This window comes from Vicugna pacos, chromosome 16 (assembly GCF_048564905.1).
Source record: "Vicugna pacos chromosome 16, VicPac4, whole genome shotgun sequence".
In the NCBI taxonomy this organism is placed as follows: Eukaryota; Metazoa; Chordata; class Mammalia; order Artiodactyla; family Camelidae; genus Vicugna; species Vicugna pacos.
In genome coordinates, this window is record NC_133002.1 from 36,997,323 (window position 1) to 37,015,539 (window position 18,217).

Consider the following 18,217-nt stretch of genomic DNA (forward strand, 5'->3'; position numbering starts at 1 on the left):
CAGCCAGAGGGACCCTTCTGGAATGAAAATCCATTATCTCACTCCTGGTTAAAATTTTCAGTGGTTTTCCATAGCCTCTAAAGAAAGCCTATTCTGCTGCTCTGGGGATCCAGGGACCCTGTGTTCTGGGGCTCTGATTCCATTCCAGCTTTATTTACCACCCCCCATGCTATGCCCCCAGGCAGTCCCAGTAGCCTTTGCACAAGCTTTTCCCTTGGCTGGGAACCCTCTCCATCCGCTCATTACTGCTTTCCTGGCCAAGTCCCATATATCCTTCAGTTTTCAGTTCAGATATCCTCTTACCTACATAAAGGGTTTGGGGCCCCCGGGCTGTTACAGCAGCATGTGCTACCCACATCCCAGCACATACCACACTCACGTTAGTGAAAGTAGCCACTCATGTATGCACTTCCCCCGCTAAACCTTGGGATCCATGGGGGAGGCCATTGGCCTGCCTTGTTCACTACTCCACCCCCAGAAACCAGTACAGTAGAAGCCCAGGATAGATTTGTGGGATGGATTAAGGGCTCCTGAAAGACATCCAGATTGCTAAGTGCTGGAGGCCTGGGGTGCATCTCCAAGGGATTTGGCGAGAAGGTAGAAGGGAGATCCCCATTAACAGACAAGAGTCTTAGGACTTACAATCATAGAACATCAGGGCTTGAAGGGATCTCAGAGGCCATCTAATAATCCACTTTTTGACTTACAAATGAGAAAACTAAGGGAAGGAGCCACTGGCTGGACAAGGATGGGTCAGAGGAGGGAGATGCGGCAGCTGTAATGTAAGGCAAGGTGATGATAAAAAGTGAATATTTAGTGTTGATAGGGCTCCTAAAATAAGTAAACAGAGCATTCCTTAAAGATACGATGGTGGGCCCAGCATGTGGCCCACTTCCCAGTCTCCAGTGGAGCTGGACGCACCTCTTAGAGTGACCACTAGATGGCGCCAGGTCACCAGGCAACGGAGAGACCAGGGGCAGGCCGGCTCACTCAGTGGTTCCACTACCCTTTTCCTGAGTTCCTCTCCTCAGACTTGGCACTCTTTGAGCCCAGTTGCTGTGGCTGTGTTCAGATGGCGTGATACTTAGGCTCCCAGCAACAGCTTGCTTCAACAGGGTATTTGTTCTCCTGCCGGAGAGACGGTGGGCAATGGACTCCAACCTGGGCATTGGCCAGCACTGCTCCTTGTCCTCCCTGTCAGCCTCCCAGAGGTGCCTGACTGACTGCCCTGCATCACCCTTCCACCAGGGGCAGGATTCTAGCCAGGTGGACACCTGCTCATCTTGTTGGCTGAGATGCAGTGGGTGGTACTTGTCCCACTGCATCCTCCAGCAACCTTGCCATCCTGAGCTGGCAGGTGCCCACCCAGCGTCTGGTGGCTCCAGTCCTGCTGGCCCAACGGGCCCCTTTGCGGCCACATGGCCTCATCTGGGAAGCTGCTCCTGCTCTTACCTTGGAGTGGGACGGCTTGATGTCAGTGCCTGCTTCATGCTGCCCCTTTTCCTAAGCCTGCAAGCATACCCAGCCAAGATGATTCAGCCCCTCTTCAGTATTAAGGGGTCTTAGTTATTCATTCAAGAAACATCTATGGAGCACTGAGGTTGTGTGTGCCAAGCCTGCCCTAAGTATCTGGAAGGTAGTAGTGCATTGGACAGATACAGTCCCTGGTGTCCCGGAGCACAGAGGGCAATGATGGAGCACAGAGGGCCAGATGTTCACCTCACATTACCAAACAATTGTTTAATTGCTCACCTAAGTCCCCAACGTTGCAGTGTTAACCCATTCTAGAACTCTAAGTATTTCAAAGCAGGTTGTAGCCTAGAAATTATTCTAAAGTAACCTACTACCACCACCACCACCACCCTTTCATGAATCCAGAATTCTCGACTCCCAGTCTAGTGCTCCTTCACTTTACTCAGGAGCCGCAGTGAGGAGCCAAAGGATTGTGGCTTCTGTGAGGACCACGTGAGCAAAGTGCAGACTCCTTGCCGTCTCTGAATTTCTCCCTCTCCGTTGATGAATGAATGAACGAACCTCCAAGAAGGGCCTTGCCCCACGCTGGGGGGAGCTGAGTGCTCCAAAGCAGGCTCTGCCAGCCTCCCAGCTTTGGTCCTGGGATGGGGAGCCGGCCTGCCCAGTGCCCTTCCTGCCCCCAAGGCCGCGGGCTCTCTAGGCGCCCTCTTGGCAACAGAACAGAGGGCCTCCACAGCGGGTGGTAACTCGCCCCGCCACGGGCTCCGAGAGGCGGGCGATAGGCGCTGGGGGGACGCGGAGATAGACCGACAGATAGCGCTCCCCTTGCCCGCCCCCCGCCCCCACCTTTCCCACGCCTCCGCCTCCTCGGAGCCACTCGGACCTGGCAGGCACTCTGACCCCTCGGCCCGCGGACTGTGGCCCTCTGTCTCCACCAATTGCAGCTCTCAAAGCCCTTGGAAACCTGGCAGACTGCCCGGGCGGTCTGATTTTGGAAAATGCTATAGAGGCCCCTGCACGCTTTTCTCCCGGAGTCTGCGAAGAAGACCCTTCTAGGGGCTCGGCGAGACTCGAGGAGGCTGCAGAGTCCAGAATTGACCAGAAGGTGGCGCTGGCACTGCGTGTCCCACGGGACGCCTTAGCCCGGCCTGGCAGGGGAAGGGGACAGGAAGATTGACAGGGAGACCTGTATGAAGGTTGCATTTGGCTAGGAACTGGTATTTGGAGGAGATTCCCCTCCCTTCAAAGAGAGGCGGAGGGCAGAATTGGGGGTGGAATGGAGAAATGGACTACACGCTGGGAAAAACTTGGATGACCTAGAGTCCTGGCCTTGTGGGTCAGACAGGACTAGGAGCTGAGAGTTCCCAGGGAGCAGAGCCTCTTCTTCAGGGCCTCCTTGGGGGGACAGGTTCAGTGGGGAATCATGGTTCCCAACTACTGGAGATTGGAAAGGTGCTGTATACAACTACACATTCACTCATAGACCCTCCATCCCACAGCCCGCTACTCACACTGCTTATCCCCCACCATATACACTGATCCACTTTCTCACATGCACGTCCCTGCACTCACATACATCTCTGTAAGTATGTGAACTCTGCACGTACTGTGGAACATGTAAAATCCTCACATCACACACCTCAAGTACACCCATCCCCTACACTTGGTCTCTAAAAATGCCCACCTTCCACCAGTGCTGTCCCAAATGCACAGAATCTGCCCCCAAACTTACTGAAGCACACAGAGAGTCAGCCTGTGTCCCACTCATCTTCGTGGGGACCCCAGGTCCCCTGCTCCTTCCAGCAAGCCTAGGTGATCTCTGAAACAGCATACACATAGTTTTGGAGATAACCTTAATATCACTACACACAGGCTGTACACCTCCACCCTCTCCATAAGTCCCTTGTCCACACATACCTGACCCCTCCCCAGTCTCTCTCCGACAGGAGCCTCCTTGGGCCCAAGGATGACCTTATATAGGCTCAAAGCACTTTTGCCTGATGGGCCCCTTCCTCCATTAAAAACATGCTTTATTTATTTTTTAAAAATTGAAGTACAGTCAGTTACAATGTGTCAATTTCTGGTGTGCAGTATAATGTAAAAACATACTTTAAAATTACATTTTATGACAACACTGCTGTGAAGACAATATATTAACATATAGTCAAACATTCTCTTCAACCTAAATTTTTTTCCTTTCTTCTGATTTTAAAAGAAATCAGAACTTTTTATGAGCCCTGGGTCCTTCTCAATTTGGGCGCATTTGACTGCCTGTCATTTGCTCAACGCATGTGCATGACACCCACCTTGGACCACCTCCCTCCACAAACACCCAATGGGCAAGTTCCCCTCCTTCTATATCGCACCTAGGCCAACCTTCCACCCCCAGTCAGGGAGACCGACAGACTGACGGATCCTGGGGCTCTGCAGAGCCACTGGGGGTTTAATCTGGGCTGGGGGAGGGATCCACGGGAGAAGAAACAGAGGGGTGTGTGTGTGTGTGTGTGTGTGTGTGTGTGTGTGTGTGTGTGTTGGGTAACAGCAAAGAATGAGGGGGGAGAGAGAGAGAGGAAGAGAGAGGAAGAGAGAACGAAATAGCAATAGCATGTTTTGCCTGGAAGGCAAGACTTGCAGCCAATCAGAACGCTGGGGCCTCCCTCTGCGACTCACTATTGAGTCTATAACCGGCTGGCCGGGCGGAGCTGGCAGCATTTGACTGTGGCTTGGGACGCGACGAGAGGCGCGCCGCCACCGCCCGAAGAAGACCCGCGATGGTCTAAGCGCCCCTCGGCCTCCCCTCCCCAGAAGCGCTGCCAGGCCCTCCCCTCTGCCTTCCGGACATACACCCCCGCCGCGTCTCCTCTGCCTCCCCGGCGCTCCTGACCGCTCAGGCGTTCCGGCCGAGGCCAGCCCGGGGGTGGCGCGGCGCCCGCCAGGATGAGTGGCTCCTTCGATCGCAAGCTCAGCAGCATCCTTACCGATATCTCCAGCTCGCTCAGCTGCCATGCGGGTTCTAAAGACTCGCCCACCTTGCCTGAGTCTTCCGTCACTGACCTAGGCTACTACAGCGCTCCCCAGCACGACTACTACTCAGGCCAGCCCTACGGCCAGACCGTGAACCCCTACACCTACCACCACCAGTTCAATCTCAACGGGCTTGCAAGCACCGGGGCTTACTCGCCCAAGTCGGAATATACCTACGGAGCCTCCTACCGGCAATACGGAGCCTACCGGGAGCAGCCGCTGCCAGCCCAGGACCCAGGTGAGGACCACAGGGTCGCAGGAGGGTGGGAGACACTGGAAGGTGCTGAGCGAAAGAAAGCTGAAAATCTAGGAACGCGTGGTAGGTTAGGAATGTACTGCCCGAAGTTAGGGAAGGTGGGCTAGATGACCCCCCAGAGGGGTCAGAAGACCTTCCAGTCCGGAGACTGAGCGCCTTTGGGGCGTGGTGCACGGGGGGCGCCGCGGTCCCAGGTGAGGATCGGGGTGAGCGAGGCGAGGACGGAGGGGGCCATGGTCAGAGAACCTCCTGATTCAGGTGCTTTCTGGGCACTTCAGCAGGCGGTCCTCCATCGGGCTGCAGAGGACTTGCGGGTAGGCAGCGGGCACTGGAAGCTCCGCGACCCTGCTTTGAATCTGGACTGGGGAGAAGGAGGATGGTGATGGGGCACACGGAGAGAGACCTCCCAGAATTACGGGAACACGGAGGGAAGCAACAACAGAGTGGAGAAACTGAAAAAGAGAGAAGTGGAGGCAGCAAAACAGAAATATGGAGAGACAAAGTGGGAGAAAGGACAGAGGAAAAGACGAAGGAAGGAAGGAGGAAAGGAAGGGATTCCATACTGTGCTTGCAGTACAGAATCTAAAAACTATTCTAAAAAAAAAAGTTAAAAGACAAAAAAGAAAGGGGGAAAGAAGAGGAAAGGGCGAGAGAGACGACCGACTGCGAGGTGCGGGTGAGGCGGAGGCCAACAGGCGGGTGGCGGGGAGCTGTGGGGCCAAGGGGCGAGCGGGAAGCGCGGAGAGCAGAGCAGCGGCCGTGCGCGCCAGGGGTCGCTGGGCCCCGACCTCGCTCCGGGAATGCGGAGCGGGGAGCCGGGAGCGCCGCGTCGTGAGCGGCCGCGGGTCCGGCTTTGCGACTGCGGCTCCCTCCCCGGGCGCCGGCGGCGCGGAGTGCGCAGCCGGGAAGTCCCGGGGCCAGTCAGTGCGCCGGAGGGTGGGGCGTCCCTTGGAGCCCTGGAGGGCACCGGGGTCGCTGTTCGAGGCTGAGCCACCCACCGCCCGTTGCGTTGCCCGCAGTGTCCGTGAAGGAGGAGCCGGAAGCCGAGGTGCGCATGGTGAACGGGAAGCCCAAGAAGGTCCGAAAGCCGCGCACGATCTACTCCAGCTACCAGCTGGCCGCCCTGCAGCGCCGCTTCCAGAAGGCCCAGTATTTGGCGCTGCCCGAGCGCGCCGAGCTGGCCGCGCAGCTGGGCCTCACGCAGACGCAGGTCAGTAGTAGGCGGTCGAAGGCCGCGGGGGTTCAGTGGGGCCGCGCGGGACTCCGGGGCTCCCCAGGCGCCACTGAGCCTGCATGGCCTCTTAAATTCCCGGCAGGCCCTTGAAACCTTTGTGTGTGGGTGGAGGGACCCCCAGATCCCAACCTCTGTTGAAAGTTTGTGAATTAGCACGTGTACAGGCATGTGCGACTGTGTAGGTCTGTCACAAAGAGATGTCCTCCCCCCACCCCAGAATTCCCACCTCCCACAGCCCCCCAATAGTGTGGATCTCTCAGTTGATAGGAGTCCGCCTGTGTCTGCCCCCAAGGCTAGTCATGTGTGTGTACATACACGTGTATCTGCATGTATATTTGCACACAGACTAATGGATCTGTGTACATGTGGGAATGCCCACTTAAGGAGTGAAATCTTTCAAGGGTCATTGTGTTTATAGGGTGGAGGGGCATATACACTTGACTGTGCAGGAGGACAGTGAGTGCACGTCCAAAACTGTGTGCTTGTATCAAAACACCACATTCCTGCTCAGCCCCCAAATGCTCCACCTCTTAATGTGGCCAGAGCCAAGAACAGAGGTTCCCCTCTAAGGGGAATAGGGACTCGGAGGTATGGGCACCCCCTCCTCAGCCTTCCCCTAGAGCCCCCAGCAGCCTGTCACTGCTCAAGGGAGGAGTGTCCGTCACCTGGCTCCCTACAGGTGTTGACAGGCGGGCCTGGGTTGCGGCTGCGTGGGGCCCAGTCCGCCGGGAATCTGGGTCACCCGGTGAGGAGCTGATTCATTGTTTGTACCAGTCATGGGGTGGGGAGCGGCAGGGAGAGGGGGAGATACCCCAAGGGAAATTTGGGGAGTCATGGCTCACCTGCTCCGGAGTCCCCAGGTCACCCCCATTAGCTAGCCCTGGAGGACTCTTCCCTGCCTGAATGTGTGACTGAGGGTACTCATGTTTGTGGGGTGTTTATCTGGGTGTATCTGTATAGTCTGGTGTCTGTGTGAAGCTGTGAGTGGGTACGTTCCTGCACATAGAGATGCTTACGTGGGTGTATATTTGTCTCCATGTATCTGATTTCCATTTTAAAAAAATTTTTTTGAAGGGGGAGGTAATTAGGTTTATTTACTTATTTATTTTTTTAAATGGAGGTACTGGGGATTGAACCCAGGACCTCGTGCATGCTAGTCATGTACTCTGCCACTGAGTTATACCGTCCCCCCTATCTAGTTTCTAATATGAACAAAATGCCACAAACTGCCCATCTCCCACCTGGGCTGCCTTTTACTCAGTGCTTTCTGTATTTCAGTAATATGGCTAGCTGTTCTGAGTACTTTATCTATCTGAACTTATTTGAGCATCATAATGACCCCAAGAGGTAGGTAATTATGCTGCCATCATTCCCATTTTGCAGATGAGAAAGGCAAGAACCAGAAAGATCAAGTAACTTGCCCAAGGTTACCCACTTGGTAGGTGGCAGAGCAGAATTTGGACCTGAGTAGTCAAAAGTTCCCAGCTGCAGTTCTATCCCAGATAGAAAATAGATGCTGGCCTGGGAGTCAGGATGCCTGGGTTTGGCCGGAGTCTTGTGTGACAGTAGGTGCCTGCCTTGTCCTCTCTAGGCTGGGTTCCTCCGTGGGTTTTCACTTAGCATTTTGCGAAGCTAACTAGCTCCCCCTTTTTTTCCCTGGGGCAGGTGAAAATCTGGTTCCAGAACCGCCGCTCCAAATTCAAGAAGCTCTATAAGAATGGTGAGGTGCCCCTGGAGCACAGCCCCAACAACAGTGATTCTATGGCCTGCAACTCACCACCATCACCTGCCCTCTGGGACACCTCTTCCCATTCCACTCCGGCTCCTGCCCGCAGCCAGCTGCCCCCGCCGCTCCCGTACAGTGCCTCCCCCAGCTACCTGGACGACCCCACCAACTCCTGGTACCACGCACAGAACCTGAGTGGACCCCACTTACAGCAGCAACCGCCTCAGCCAGCCACCCTGCACCATGCCTCCCCCGGGCCCCCGCCCAACCCTGGGGCTGTGTACTGAGCACCCACCTGGCCTGAACCTCTCACGAAGGAACCCCTGGACCAGGCAGGAGTTGCCTCCGTCCGAGCCGCCGACACTCAGGAATCATCGAGGAGCACAGGGGAAAGGGCCCCCCTTTCCCCCTTCCCTTGCCCCTTCCTACAGGGACCCAAGAGCTTCCAGATGAAATTTTCATGGACCAAGGATGCCCCCTGAACCTCCTCCCTGCTGCCTAGACACTGGGGTGCCCCTCCAGATGCTGGGGCATTCCACTCCAACGGGGACAGCTGTTTCCCTTCTGCTCCAAGAGCCTGGATTGGCTTTAAGTGGCTCATGACCTTCCAGAATCTAAAACTTAGTACTCGTCCCCCAGACTGGAGACCCTGGGGACTAGGGAGACTGTGGAGTGTTCGCAGCTCAGGCCTTGGCTGGGGCACCAGGCACTGTGGATCCCAGGACCTAAGCTCCTCTTCCTAAGCCACCTGTGGCCGCCCCTTTCCTGAGCATCCCCTTTGCCAAAGACATTGGACCTCAAGAATGGGACTCAGGGTGGGGACCTCCACCAGCCCCGCTCTGCACTTCTAGCCCTCATTTCAGATTTGAGGGTTAAACCAAAGAAAAGCCCCCAAGTGAGGGAAGGTTTTAATATGTGTGGCGTTAGAGAGAAGAACTCAAGGAGCACCTCCCCTCCCCTGCTCTGGTCGGAGAGGAGGGGTGGGTCCCAGACATCCTTCCCTGGGACCCATGTCTTCTTCCATGTACAGGACTTTGCACAACTTTGGTTTCAAAAGCTGTTGAAAAATAGGAAGACAAAGGGCATTGTTAACAGATAGGACCAATCTCCCCTGTGCCGGGGCGCCCCGGCTCTCCCCGCCCCCACCCCACCTCTTCCCACCTCTTCCTCTCCTCCAGTAAGTCGTCAGTTTTGGCGCCAAACCCCAAATCTCCAAGGAGACACACCAGGCAAGACAAACCCCCAAACACCCCCTTTCCGGGGGCCTTGCAAACAGATTGTTCCCGCTGGGATGGAGAATGGCTGGTGAGGTGCCCCGAGAGGGTTATAACTCCGTGCCTTTGGGGGTGAGGGGGTGGCTGTCTGAAGGGTCGGTGGCACTGCCCCTTCCTGGCCCAGATGTCCCCCCAGAGCTACTTTCTTCCACCCCTGATATGGTCGAGCATTGGAGAAAAGGAGAGGTCGAAGACTGTAGCTGTATATATATAGTATGTATTTTTTTAAGAGCGACAGAGAAGCAGCCTCCTCCCTACTGCGGTTTCCTATTTATGTAGCCCTTTCCTCCTGGATGTACCTGCCTGTGCGTCGTGAACTGAGAGAAACAAGGATGTGGGCTCCCGCTGGATTTGGGTTTGATGGGAGGTACAGGCGCGAGGAGAGAAATGTGGTGGATCTCAAAGAGTCCCACCCCCAGGGGGACAGGAACGAAGCCAACTCCCATCCCCTCCCAGCCTTCTCATTTCTGCTTTCTTATTGGACCCATCTTTATATATAACATTAATAAAAAAGAAGAAAATAACCACTGAGCTCTTTGAACTGGAGGCTAGAGGCAGACAGCTCTGGGGGGAGGGCAGGGAGTTGGGGGAGGTGATTGGTAGGGAGGGCCTCTGAGCGACTCCAGGGGCTCCTGGGAGAGTCAGAGACTTGGGGACCTACTGCTGGGGCTCTGGGCTCAGGGCTGGACTGGGCCTGGCCCCAGGTGGCAGGTGCTCCTGACCCCATGGCTGTCTCCATGGTCTGGGGAGTGGGAGGCTCCCAGCCCTTGGCCTCCCTGACTCCACCCGGCTTGGCGGCTTGGCGTTCCCTGCCAGCCAGCTGCCCGCCGCCACTGCCGCCGCCGCTGGGTCACCTCAAGGCTGCTCTTTGATCTTGGGCTCACACGCAGACATGCTTGCGCACGCGTGTAAACCCCTTGCCTCCACGCCCAGGCACTCCTTGGCCCCTCATCCTCCTGTCTATCCTTTTCAGCTTGGAGTGGGGGTGAGGCCTCAGGCACGGGGAGCATCGCTGCTCCCACAGCTGGCAGGGACCCCAGGCATTGGGATCCAGATTGGACCATGGAAGCAAACAGACGGGAGGGCCCTGTGTTGACCTTCTCAGAGAGGGCTTGGACCCTGACTCAGAGCCTTCTTACTGCTGCCGCTGACTGCCTGGGCCAGCAGTGCTGCCAGCCTCCTCTCCTAGCTGCCCAACTCCACGACTCTGGAGACAGAAAGCTGGAGGTGGCAGGATGAATGGGGGTGTGTGAGCAAATATCTCAGCGCAGTTGGGAGACAACATGAATGCATGCACATGCTTGGGAAGCCACCTCTCTCTCTTAGACACACACGTGAACCAAGACACACATATCTCCATCATCACACACACACGGACTCCCACCTAGGGCAAGCGTGCTGTCATCAGCAGCCACACACACAGACACAAATGCACAGCTGAAACACGTTAGCATCACACAAACACACAAACCATGCACCCCAAGAGATACACAGATGCACACACGGATCGCTCAGGTCACCCCAGCACATCACACACACATACACACAGAGGTTGAGACAGCTCCCCATAATGGAAAAAGTCTAGAATGGAGGATCAGCAACTCCACCCAGAAGCCAAGGTGACCCAGCTCAGCCTGGAACCTCCCATTCAGAACCTTAGTTTCCTCATCTGTCAAATGGGGACAGTGGTCCCCACCCTTTCAGCTTCTGGAGCGACTGTGAGGCACAAAGCAGAGTAAGGATGAGAATGCAGAAGATAGAAGGGCCTTGTGGAACCACGGTCACGGCTCGTGGTCGACGGGTCCTCCGGGTCCTCCGGGCAGGGCTCCAGAATGGTGGGGAACCCACACCCTTCACCTCACCCATCTCCCTCTCAGAAAATAGGCCTGCCCTCCCCCCACGCCCGAGGGAGGCGGAAGGGAGGAGGGCCTCCAGCCCACGGACGCCAGCCGGGCTGGCAAGGGTTAAGTGGCAGCTGCCAGGCGGGGCGAGCTGAGCAGTTTGGGTTGAGGGCTGCGTGCCGGCAGGAGCAGCGAGGCGGCAGCCGGGCAGACTTGCTGGAGACACTGCATTTTATTAGGGCTGGGCTGCCAGCAAAGGGAGGGAGAGGGGAAAAAAGGGCAGAAAGAGAGAGGAAGGAAGGAGGGAGGCTGGGCGGGCAGGCTGGCGGGCGGGCTGCTGCGGGATGAAAGGATGTTGTAAGCTCCCTAATTCCTCCCTGCGCATCCCTGCTCTGTCAGGCTGGATTAACTGCCCGGGTGACCTCCCTCAGGGTCAGCCCCACCCCTGACCTCCCCTTCCTCCTCTCCTCACCTCCAGGCCAGGCGTCACCCTCTTCACCAGCGCTGGGGGGCTGAGGGGCCACGAGGACAGGGGCTTGGGTGGGGGACCTGGCAGAGCACCTGGGTGGGGCAGCTGAGCCCATTTTCTGCCAGGTGCTCCTTGACTACACCTATTGCCTTGTGACAACCTCAGGGGAAGAACTAGGGATGAGGGAACCCCAGTCTGCCCTGAGGATCACTGTTCTCCAAACCTTAGTAACAGCTGGATTTGCTACCCGCCTACTCCGTGCCAGACACTTTGCGTGTGATCCTCACAATGGCCTGGGAGGTGGGTGGTATAGTGCCCATTTTTCAGATGGAGAAACTGAGGCTCAGAGAAGCCCAGTCTCTGTCAAGGTCACATAACTAATATGTGACAGCGCTGGAATCTGAACCCAGGTCTGTCTGGAGAATGGAAGCTCCTAATGGGCTTTTCTGAGACTTAATTTACTAAGACACGCAGGGGAGAGGGTCAAAGAGCTGGGCAGCTCTGCCCACCCCAACCCTCCTGCCCTCCTCCCTGGGTTCTTCCCTGGGAGGAGAAGTGGAGGGGGGAGGGTCCGGGCTTCTTCCCCAGGGCTGATCCTGGGAAAAGCTTATGCTGTGGTCAGGAATGTGCACGCTGGAGTCAGCTGACCTGGTGTGAATCCGGCCTCCACCACTTTACTGACTGTGTGATCCTGGGCAAGTCACTTAACCTTTCTAAGCCTCAGTTTTCTCACCTGTAGCAAGAATAATGCTATGTGCCTAGCAGGTCATTGTTGAGAGGAATAAATGAATAATGTGTGAAAACGTTTCACAAGGAATCCAGCACGTGGTGAGTACTGCTCAGTTAATCAAAGTTGCTGTTGACAGGGGAGACAGGGGTCGCTGCCCACCTCGCCTCTTACTCACCCCCCTCCCATACCTCTGATTCAGGCCCCTGGCTGTGCTTGCCGCATTGGTTGATCCGCCCAGCTCTAGGAGTACTCCAAATAGGAGTAAGTCAGCCAATATTTATTGAGCACCTGCTACATTCCAGGCACTGTTCTAGGAACTGGTACCATGAATGACTGAAGCCTGGGGAAGGGAGGCACAGACCTGGACTAGGAGCTCCAAGGCCAGAAGCAGGGCCCACCCTGGAGAGGCCCCCAGCCAGGCAAACCTGACGCAGTCAGGAGACTAGATGAGTTGTCAGAGGAAAGAGTGGGGGCAGTTGGTGGTGGGTGGGAAGGAAACCTGGAAAGGCTTCATGGGGGAGGTGGCATTTGAATTATGCCTTGAGAAAAGGATAGCAGCATGACAGGCAGCGAGGGGGGTCTGGGAGTATACTCCCTGGAGACCCCACCTGCCAAATAACCCCTCCCAGGACTCGTGGGCTGCAGAGGAAGGAGGCTTGTAGGGGAGCCTGAGAGCAGGACCCTCTCAGGTCCTCATGTGTTGGCTAGAGCTGATGCTGAAGGGAGGGGAGGCACGGACCCAGAGGGTCTCTAAACTTTTCCCCGGAGGCTGGGCTCAGGGAAGAGTCAACGTCTGGCAGTTCCCTGCCCCTCAGATGTTCAGGGAGCCACTCTGACACCAAGAGCTTGGAGACAGGGAGTTCCTTGCCCCTCTTCTGGGAGGAGACAGCCCCTGCCCTTCTCCCTCTTGGAAGTGGATGAGAAGGATGGTCTCTACTCCTCCCCCTGAAGCCCCTCCCTTTAAGGGGGTTCCAGGCACTAGGGGATCTTAGAGACCTCACCCCAATTCAGTCTCTGCACATCATCCACCTCAGCAACGCACCGTCGCTACCACTTACTCCCCAGCCCAGCAGAGCCCCCACCACTCCGAGGGAAGAGGGACTTTGGCTGAGACAAGACCCTTGATGAGCAACCTCCCAGCCCCTAGGTGAGGGCTCTGGTTGGCTAAGTCAGGCTGAGTTGCATCAACCAAGCCCGGAGGGGATGGAAGAGAGGGGCAGGGGGAGAACAGAGGGGGGAGAAGGGGGAGCCCTCAGCCAGCACCCTGGCCTCTGTTTTTCCAGCTTTAATTGCAGTGTTAATCACCTTAATAAGCTGTTTACCAACCACCCAGCAGCCTGAGACTGGGAGACTTAGAAGCCAAAAAGTGCTTGGAGATGAGTTTCCTCGGCCCCAGGGAATGGGGGGTGGGAGGACAGTGTAGCTGGGGGCCCTGGTGGGGCTTGTGGCAGAGGGGACAGGTAGGGGGCTGGCGGAGAAGGCCAGGGCCAGGGAGTCAGAAAGGCTAGCCTCCAGCTCTTGGCAGCAGCCCAGTCCCCCTCCCCTGGAAGCCCTGGAGTCAGTTCCTCAGGGAAACCTTCCTGGACCTCCAGCCTTGGTCCCCAGCCCCTGTCTTTCTCCTTTGTCACTCAGCTGTGTTGGTCACTGCTAAGTGAGTGACTCTTTCCGGGCCCCCAGTCCTGGCTCTGGAGGCAGGACTTGCGTCTCACCTTCATTGTCTCACCCCCAGCTCATGAAACGGGGCATGGACCATGCGGAGTATTTTGTTCGCCCTGCAGAGGTTTCTGGGCTGCAAAGCAAGGGGCCTGGGGAAGTCTTTTATACCTGGGTCTTGGGGGCAGAGCTGGGCAGGGTTTGAACTGGGACATCAAGCATGAGGGTAGGGGCTTGGGTGTGTCCACCCCCGTGCGCGTGCGCATGTTGCTCAGGCTGGAGAGCAGGATGCTCAGGGGACAGCAACTGCCCAGGTAAATAAGGGAAGTGGTAGAGAGCTCTTGGGACCTCTCACACAATCCCTCCCACTCCCATCAGATGAGGGACTGTGGGGCTGGGGGCGGGGAATGATAACTGTCCCCCTCTCTCGGCTGTTGGAGGTTAACTGAGATCATGAGAGGAATGCCCAGTACCCAATCACTGCTTCTGAGCAAGTGCAGTAGCTAACAGTGACTGCACCCTCGCTGGACATCATCTCATCTAATCGTCAGGAAGCGGCTCCAGAGAGACTGTGTGACTTGCCCAAGGTCACTGAGCAAATGAGAGGCAGTGAATTTAGGAGACTTCCTGGTGGAGGAGAGAATGTGGAACTGGGCTGGTGAGCCCTAGAGTGGGCTTTCTGAGAGAAGGAGAGATTTAGGGTCCCAGGGCAGCTAGGATGGGCACCCCAGAAGGAGGCAAAGCTGAGGAGGGGGCTGGGAGGAGGGAGGGGCCTCAGGAGTCAAATTCTTGGATTGTCTCCTGGGGCGAATCTGAGCAAGCCTGGAGGTGTCTGCTGAGTAAGCGGGGACCAGAGACTCCGCACCTTGGAGAATTATCTGGGGTGGTGCAGGGTTGTGGGAGGGTGTCCCCGCACTCCTGGTAGCTCATCTCACACCTGGCAAACAGCAGTAGGAGCGTGCCTTTCCTTGCACACTGAGGGCATCCAGACACATCATGCAATGCGTGTGGCATTGTCCCACGCCCAACCCTGGGGCCAGTCAGGCCTGCCCTGAGCTCAGGAATCACCAGTAGGGGAGGGGGTGACATGCCCTCAGTTAAGGGAGGGTAAGGGGGAAACCAAGGGAAGCAGGAGACCAGAGGGAGCAGGAGGCTAGCTGGTAAGGAAGGGAAGCAGGAGATAATTGCTCCCAAGGGCAGACTCAGATCCTCCGAAGGCCTGGGCAGTGAGGATGCTAACTGAGCACCTACTGTGAACCAAGTCCTGTGCCAGGAGCCTTCACAGGCACTGTCTCATCTACTGCTCTCAACTATCTGGCAAGAGCAGTGCCATTATTTTCCCATTTCACAGGTGGGATAACTGAGGCGCAAGAGGTTCAATAGCTTCCCTTAAAGTCCTCCAGTGAATCTGAAGCAGAGTCCAGCCTTCTGGATCCCTGGCCTGTAGGCCTCTCACCACCCACTGGCCTCTAAGACTAAAACAGAAGGGAGGGGGCCAGGCTCAGCCTTCCCTGTTGTTCCCAGACCTGTCCTGTGCCCTTAGAGACACTGGGCCATCATAGATTAGGACACACATGTGCAAACATCCAGGCAAACTTACTGCATATCCTCAGGTAGGTATTTGCCCTGGTGAGGCTCAATTTTCCTCACCTAGAAAACAGAGGTAACCATATGTATCTTTCAGGAATGCTGAGGGAATTCAATGAAATAACACATATAAAGAGCTTAACACAAAGCTTGGTACAGTGACAGGAGCACAACAAACTAATCTGTCAGTTTTAGATAAAACCAGCCTGTGTGCAGTTAGAATGCTCCTCAGTTGACCTAGGGCGCTCTAGGTACCCTCAATGGGCCCAACATTGACCCTTCCTCCTTATGAAGGGAGGGCTCATATAGAATTCCTCCCTCTACTGGGAAAGTGCTTTCTTGATTCCAACCTAAGGCTGCCTTGCTTCAGATGTAATGGAAGGATGGCCACCCAGGACAGAGCCATGCACTGGGTCTTAGCACCAGCAGGAAGGAAGAGGGCAGGGTTTAATATAGGCATACCTTGGTTTATTTTTTTGGTGTGTATTTTGTTTAATTGAAGTATAGTTGATTTATAATGTGTTAGTTTCTGATGTACAGCATTTCAATTCATTTATACATATATATTCTCTATCATTTATAGGTTATTACAAGAAATTTTATATAGTTCCCTGTGCTAAACATTAAGACCTTGTTGTTTTTCTATCTTATGTATAGTAGTTAGTATCTGCAAAGCCCAGACTCCTTATTTATCACCACCCCTGACTTGGCCCTGCTGGTAACCATAAGTTTGTTTTCTATAACTGTGAGTCTCTTTCTATTTTGTAAACAAATTCATTTGCACCATTTTTTAAAGAGTCCATGTAAGTGATTTCGTATGATATTTGTCTTTCTCTGTCTGACTTACTTCACTTAGTATGATCATCTCTAAGCCCATCCATGTTGCTGCAAATGGCATTATTTCTTTATTTTTTATGGCTAAGTGGTATTCCATTGTCTGTATATGTATGTATACATATATATACCACATCTTCTTTATCCAATCATCTGTCAATAGGCATTTAGGTTGCTTCCATGTCTTGGCTATTGTAAGTAGTGCTGCTATGAACATTGGGGTGCATGTATCCTTTCAAATTAGAATTTTCCCCAGGTATATGCCCAGGAGTGGGATTTCTTGATCATAGGATAAGCCTATTTTCAAGTTTTTAAGGAATCTCCATACTATTTTCTGTAATGGTTGCACCAAACTACATTCCCACCAACAGTGTAGGAAGGTTCCCTCTTCTCCACACCCTCTCCAGCATTTGTTATTTGTGGTCTTTTTAATGATGACTTTTCTGACTGGTGTGAGGTGATACCTCATTGTAGTTTTGATTTGCATTTCTCTGATAATTAGCAATATTAGCATCTTTTCATGTGTCAATTGGTCATCTGTGTGTCTTCATTGGAGAAACATTTGTTTAGGTCTTCTGCCCATTTTTTGATTGGGATTATTTGTTTTTTGGTATTGAGTTGTATGAGCTGTTTGTGTATTCTGGAAGTTAAGCCCTTATCAGCTGCATCGTTTATAAATACTTCCTCCCAGTCTGTATGTTGTCTTTTCATTTTATTTATGATTTCCTTTGCAGGCATACCTTGTTTATTGTGCTTCACTTTATTGCTCTTCACAGATACTGCCTTTTTCACAAAGTGAAGGTTTGTTACAATCTCTGGTTGAGCAAGTCTATTGGTGCCATTTTTCCAATGGCATTATTTTTTACGGTATGTACATTGTTTTTTTAGACCGAGTATTATTGCACACTTAATAGACCAAAGTGTAGTGTAAACAACTACAGTACAGTGTAAACAACTTTTCTATGCACTGGGAAACCAAAAAATTTGTGTGACTCACTTTATTGCAATATTCATTTTTAGTGTAGTAATCTGGAACTGAACCCACAATATCTCTGAGGTATGCCTGTATCTTTCAGTTACTAATCAGGTCAAGAGCTGCTTCTCCACATCTATATACTCAGAGTATTTTATTATTTTGTGTTTCCATTTTAACAGGAATATTTTCCCTTATTTATTGCTAGACTAGAGAACAGCACCCTATATTTATCTTGTATCCAGCCACTATACCAAAATTTTCTTGCTGCTGGAAGGTTCCCCCCAACCCCCGCCTCCAGAGCCTCTTGACGGTAAAAATAAATTTTTTTTCTCTGCTTTTTTTTTTTTTCGGTGGGAGATCTAGAGGGAGAGCTTCTGGGGTTACAGCAGAGATAATCTTTCATGAATAAAGAATTCAGGGGCCTCATCTGCCTCTGCATTAACTCTGACCCAGGCAGGTACTGGATAGTTTCTCTTCAGGCACTTTCCCACCTGGGGTGCCCAGAGGGCTATCCTGGAAGCACGGCCAGAAGTCCAGAAGTCCTCACCATTTAGCCAGTGTCCTGCACAACTTCCCTTTTCACAAAGCAGCTTCTCTCTAGCCCACCATTCACACTGGTGGGTGTTTGGGGGAGTCAGGGCTCTGCTCCCAGGTGGAGACTGACAGAGGAACAGGGATGGACAAGACCCCCTCATGGACAGAGAAGGTTTTCTTTGCTTTGTCAGAGATAATACTAACAACAAATCCTTACTGAATCCTTACTGCATTATCGTGCCTTTTGCGTTTTAATTCATTTAGTTCTCACCACTCTAAGAAGCACATGCTATTATTACCTTCATTTTCCAGATGAGGAAGGTGGGGTACAGAAAGGTTCAGAAACTTGCCTAATTTATATAATAAACCAATCTTACCTCAAGAAGGAGGAGGAGGAGGTAACTTTCCCAGGGTCATAGAGTTGGACTGGAACTCAGGTATCTGGCTCTTTTCTTTATTACTTTGTGTTCCTGGGGATGACTATACTCTGCACCACTATGTGGTAAATTGTGGGTCATAAGAGAATTTGGGTTGATGCTGGAACCAAGGCAAAGGAATAGGACACCATACCCCCTGAAATATCTGGTGTATTTCACAATATACCAA

The 18,217-nt window shown here is 53.7% G+C and overlaps 1 protein-coding gene across 1 annotated transcript; it reads left to right on the plus strand.

Annotated features, from left to right (window-relative positions):
- Positions 1–3,980: 3,980 nt before the first annotated feature.
- DLX3 (distal-less homeobox 3) lies at positions 3,981–9,511 on the plus strand. The gene is made up of 3 exons (XM_006218646.3): positions 3,981–4,735; positions 5,773–5,963; positions 7,653–9,511. The coding sequence occupies exons 1-3, from the start codon at positions 4,411–4,413 to the stop codon at positions 7,998–8,000; spliced, it is 864 nt and encodes a 287-aa protein (XP_006218708.1). The 5' UTR covers positions 3,981–4,410; the 3' UTR covers positions 8,001–9,511.
- Positions 9,512–18,217: the final 8,706 nt, after the last annotated feature.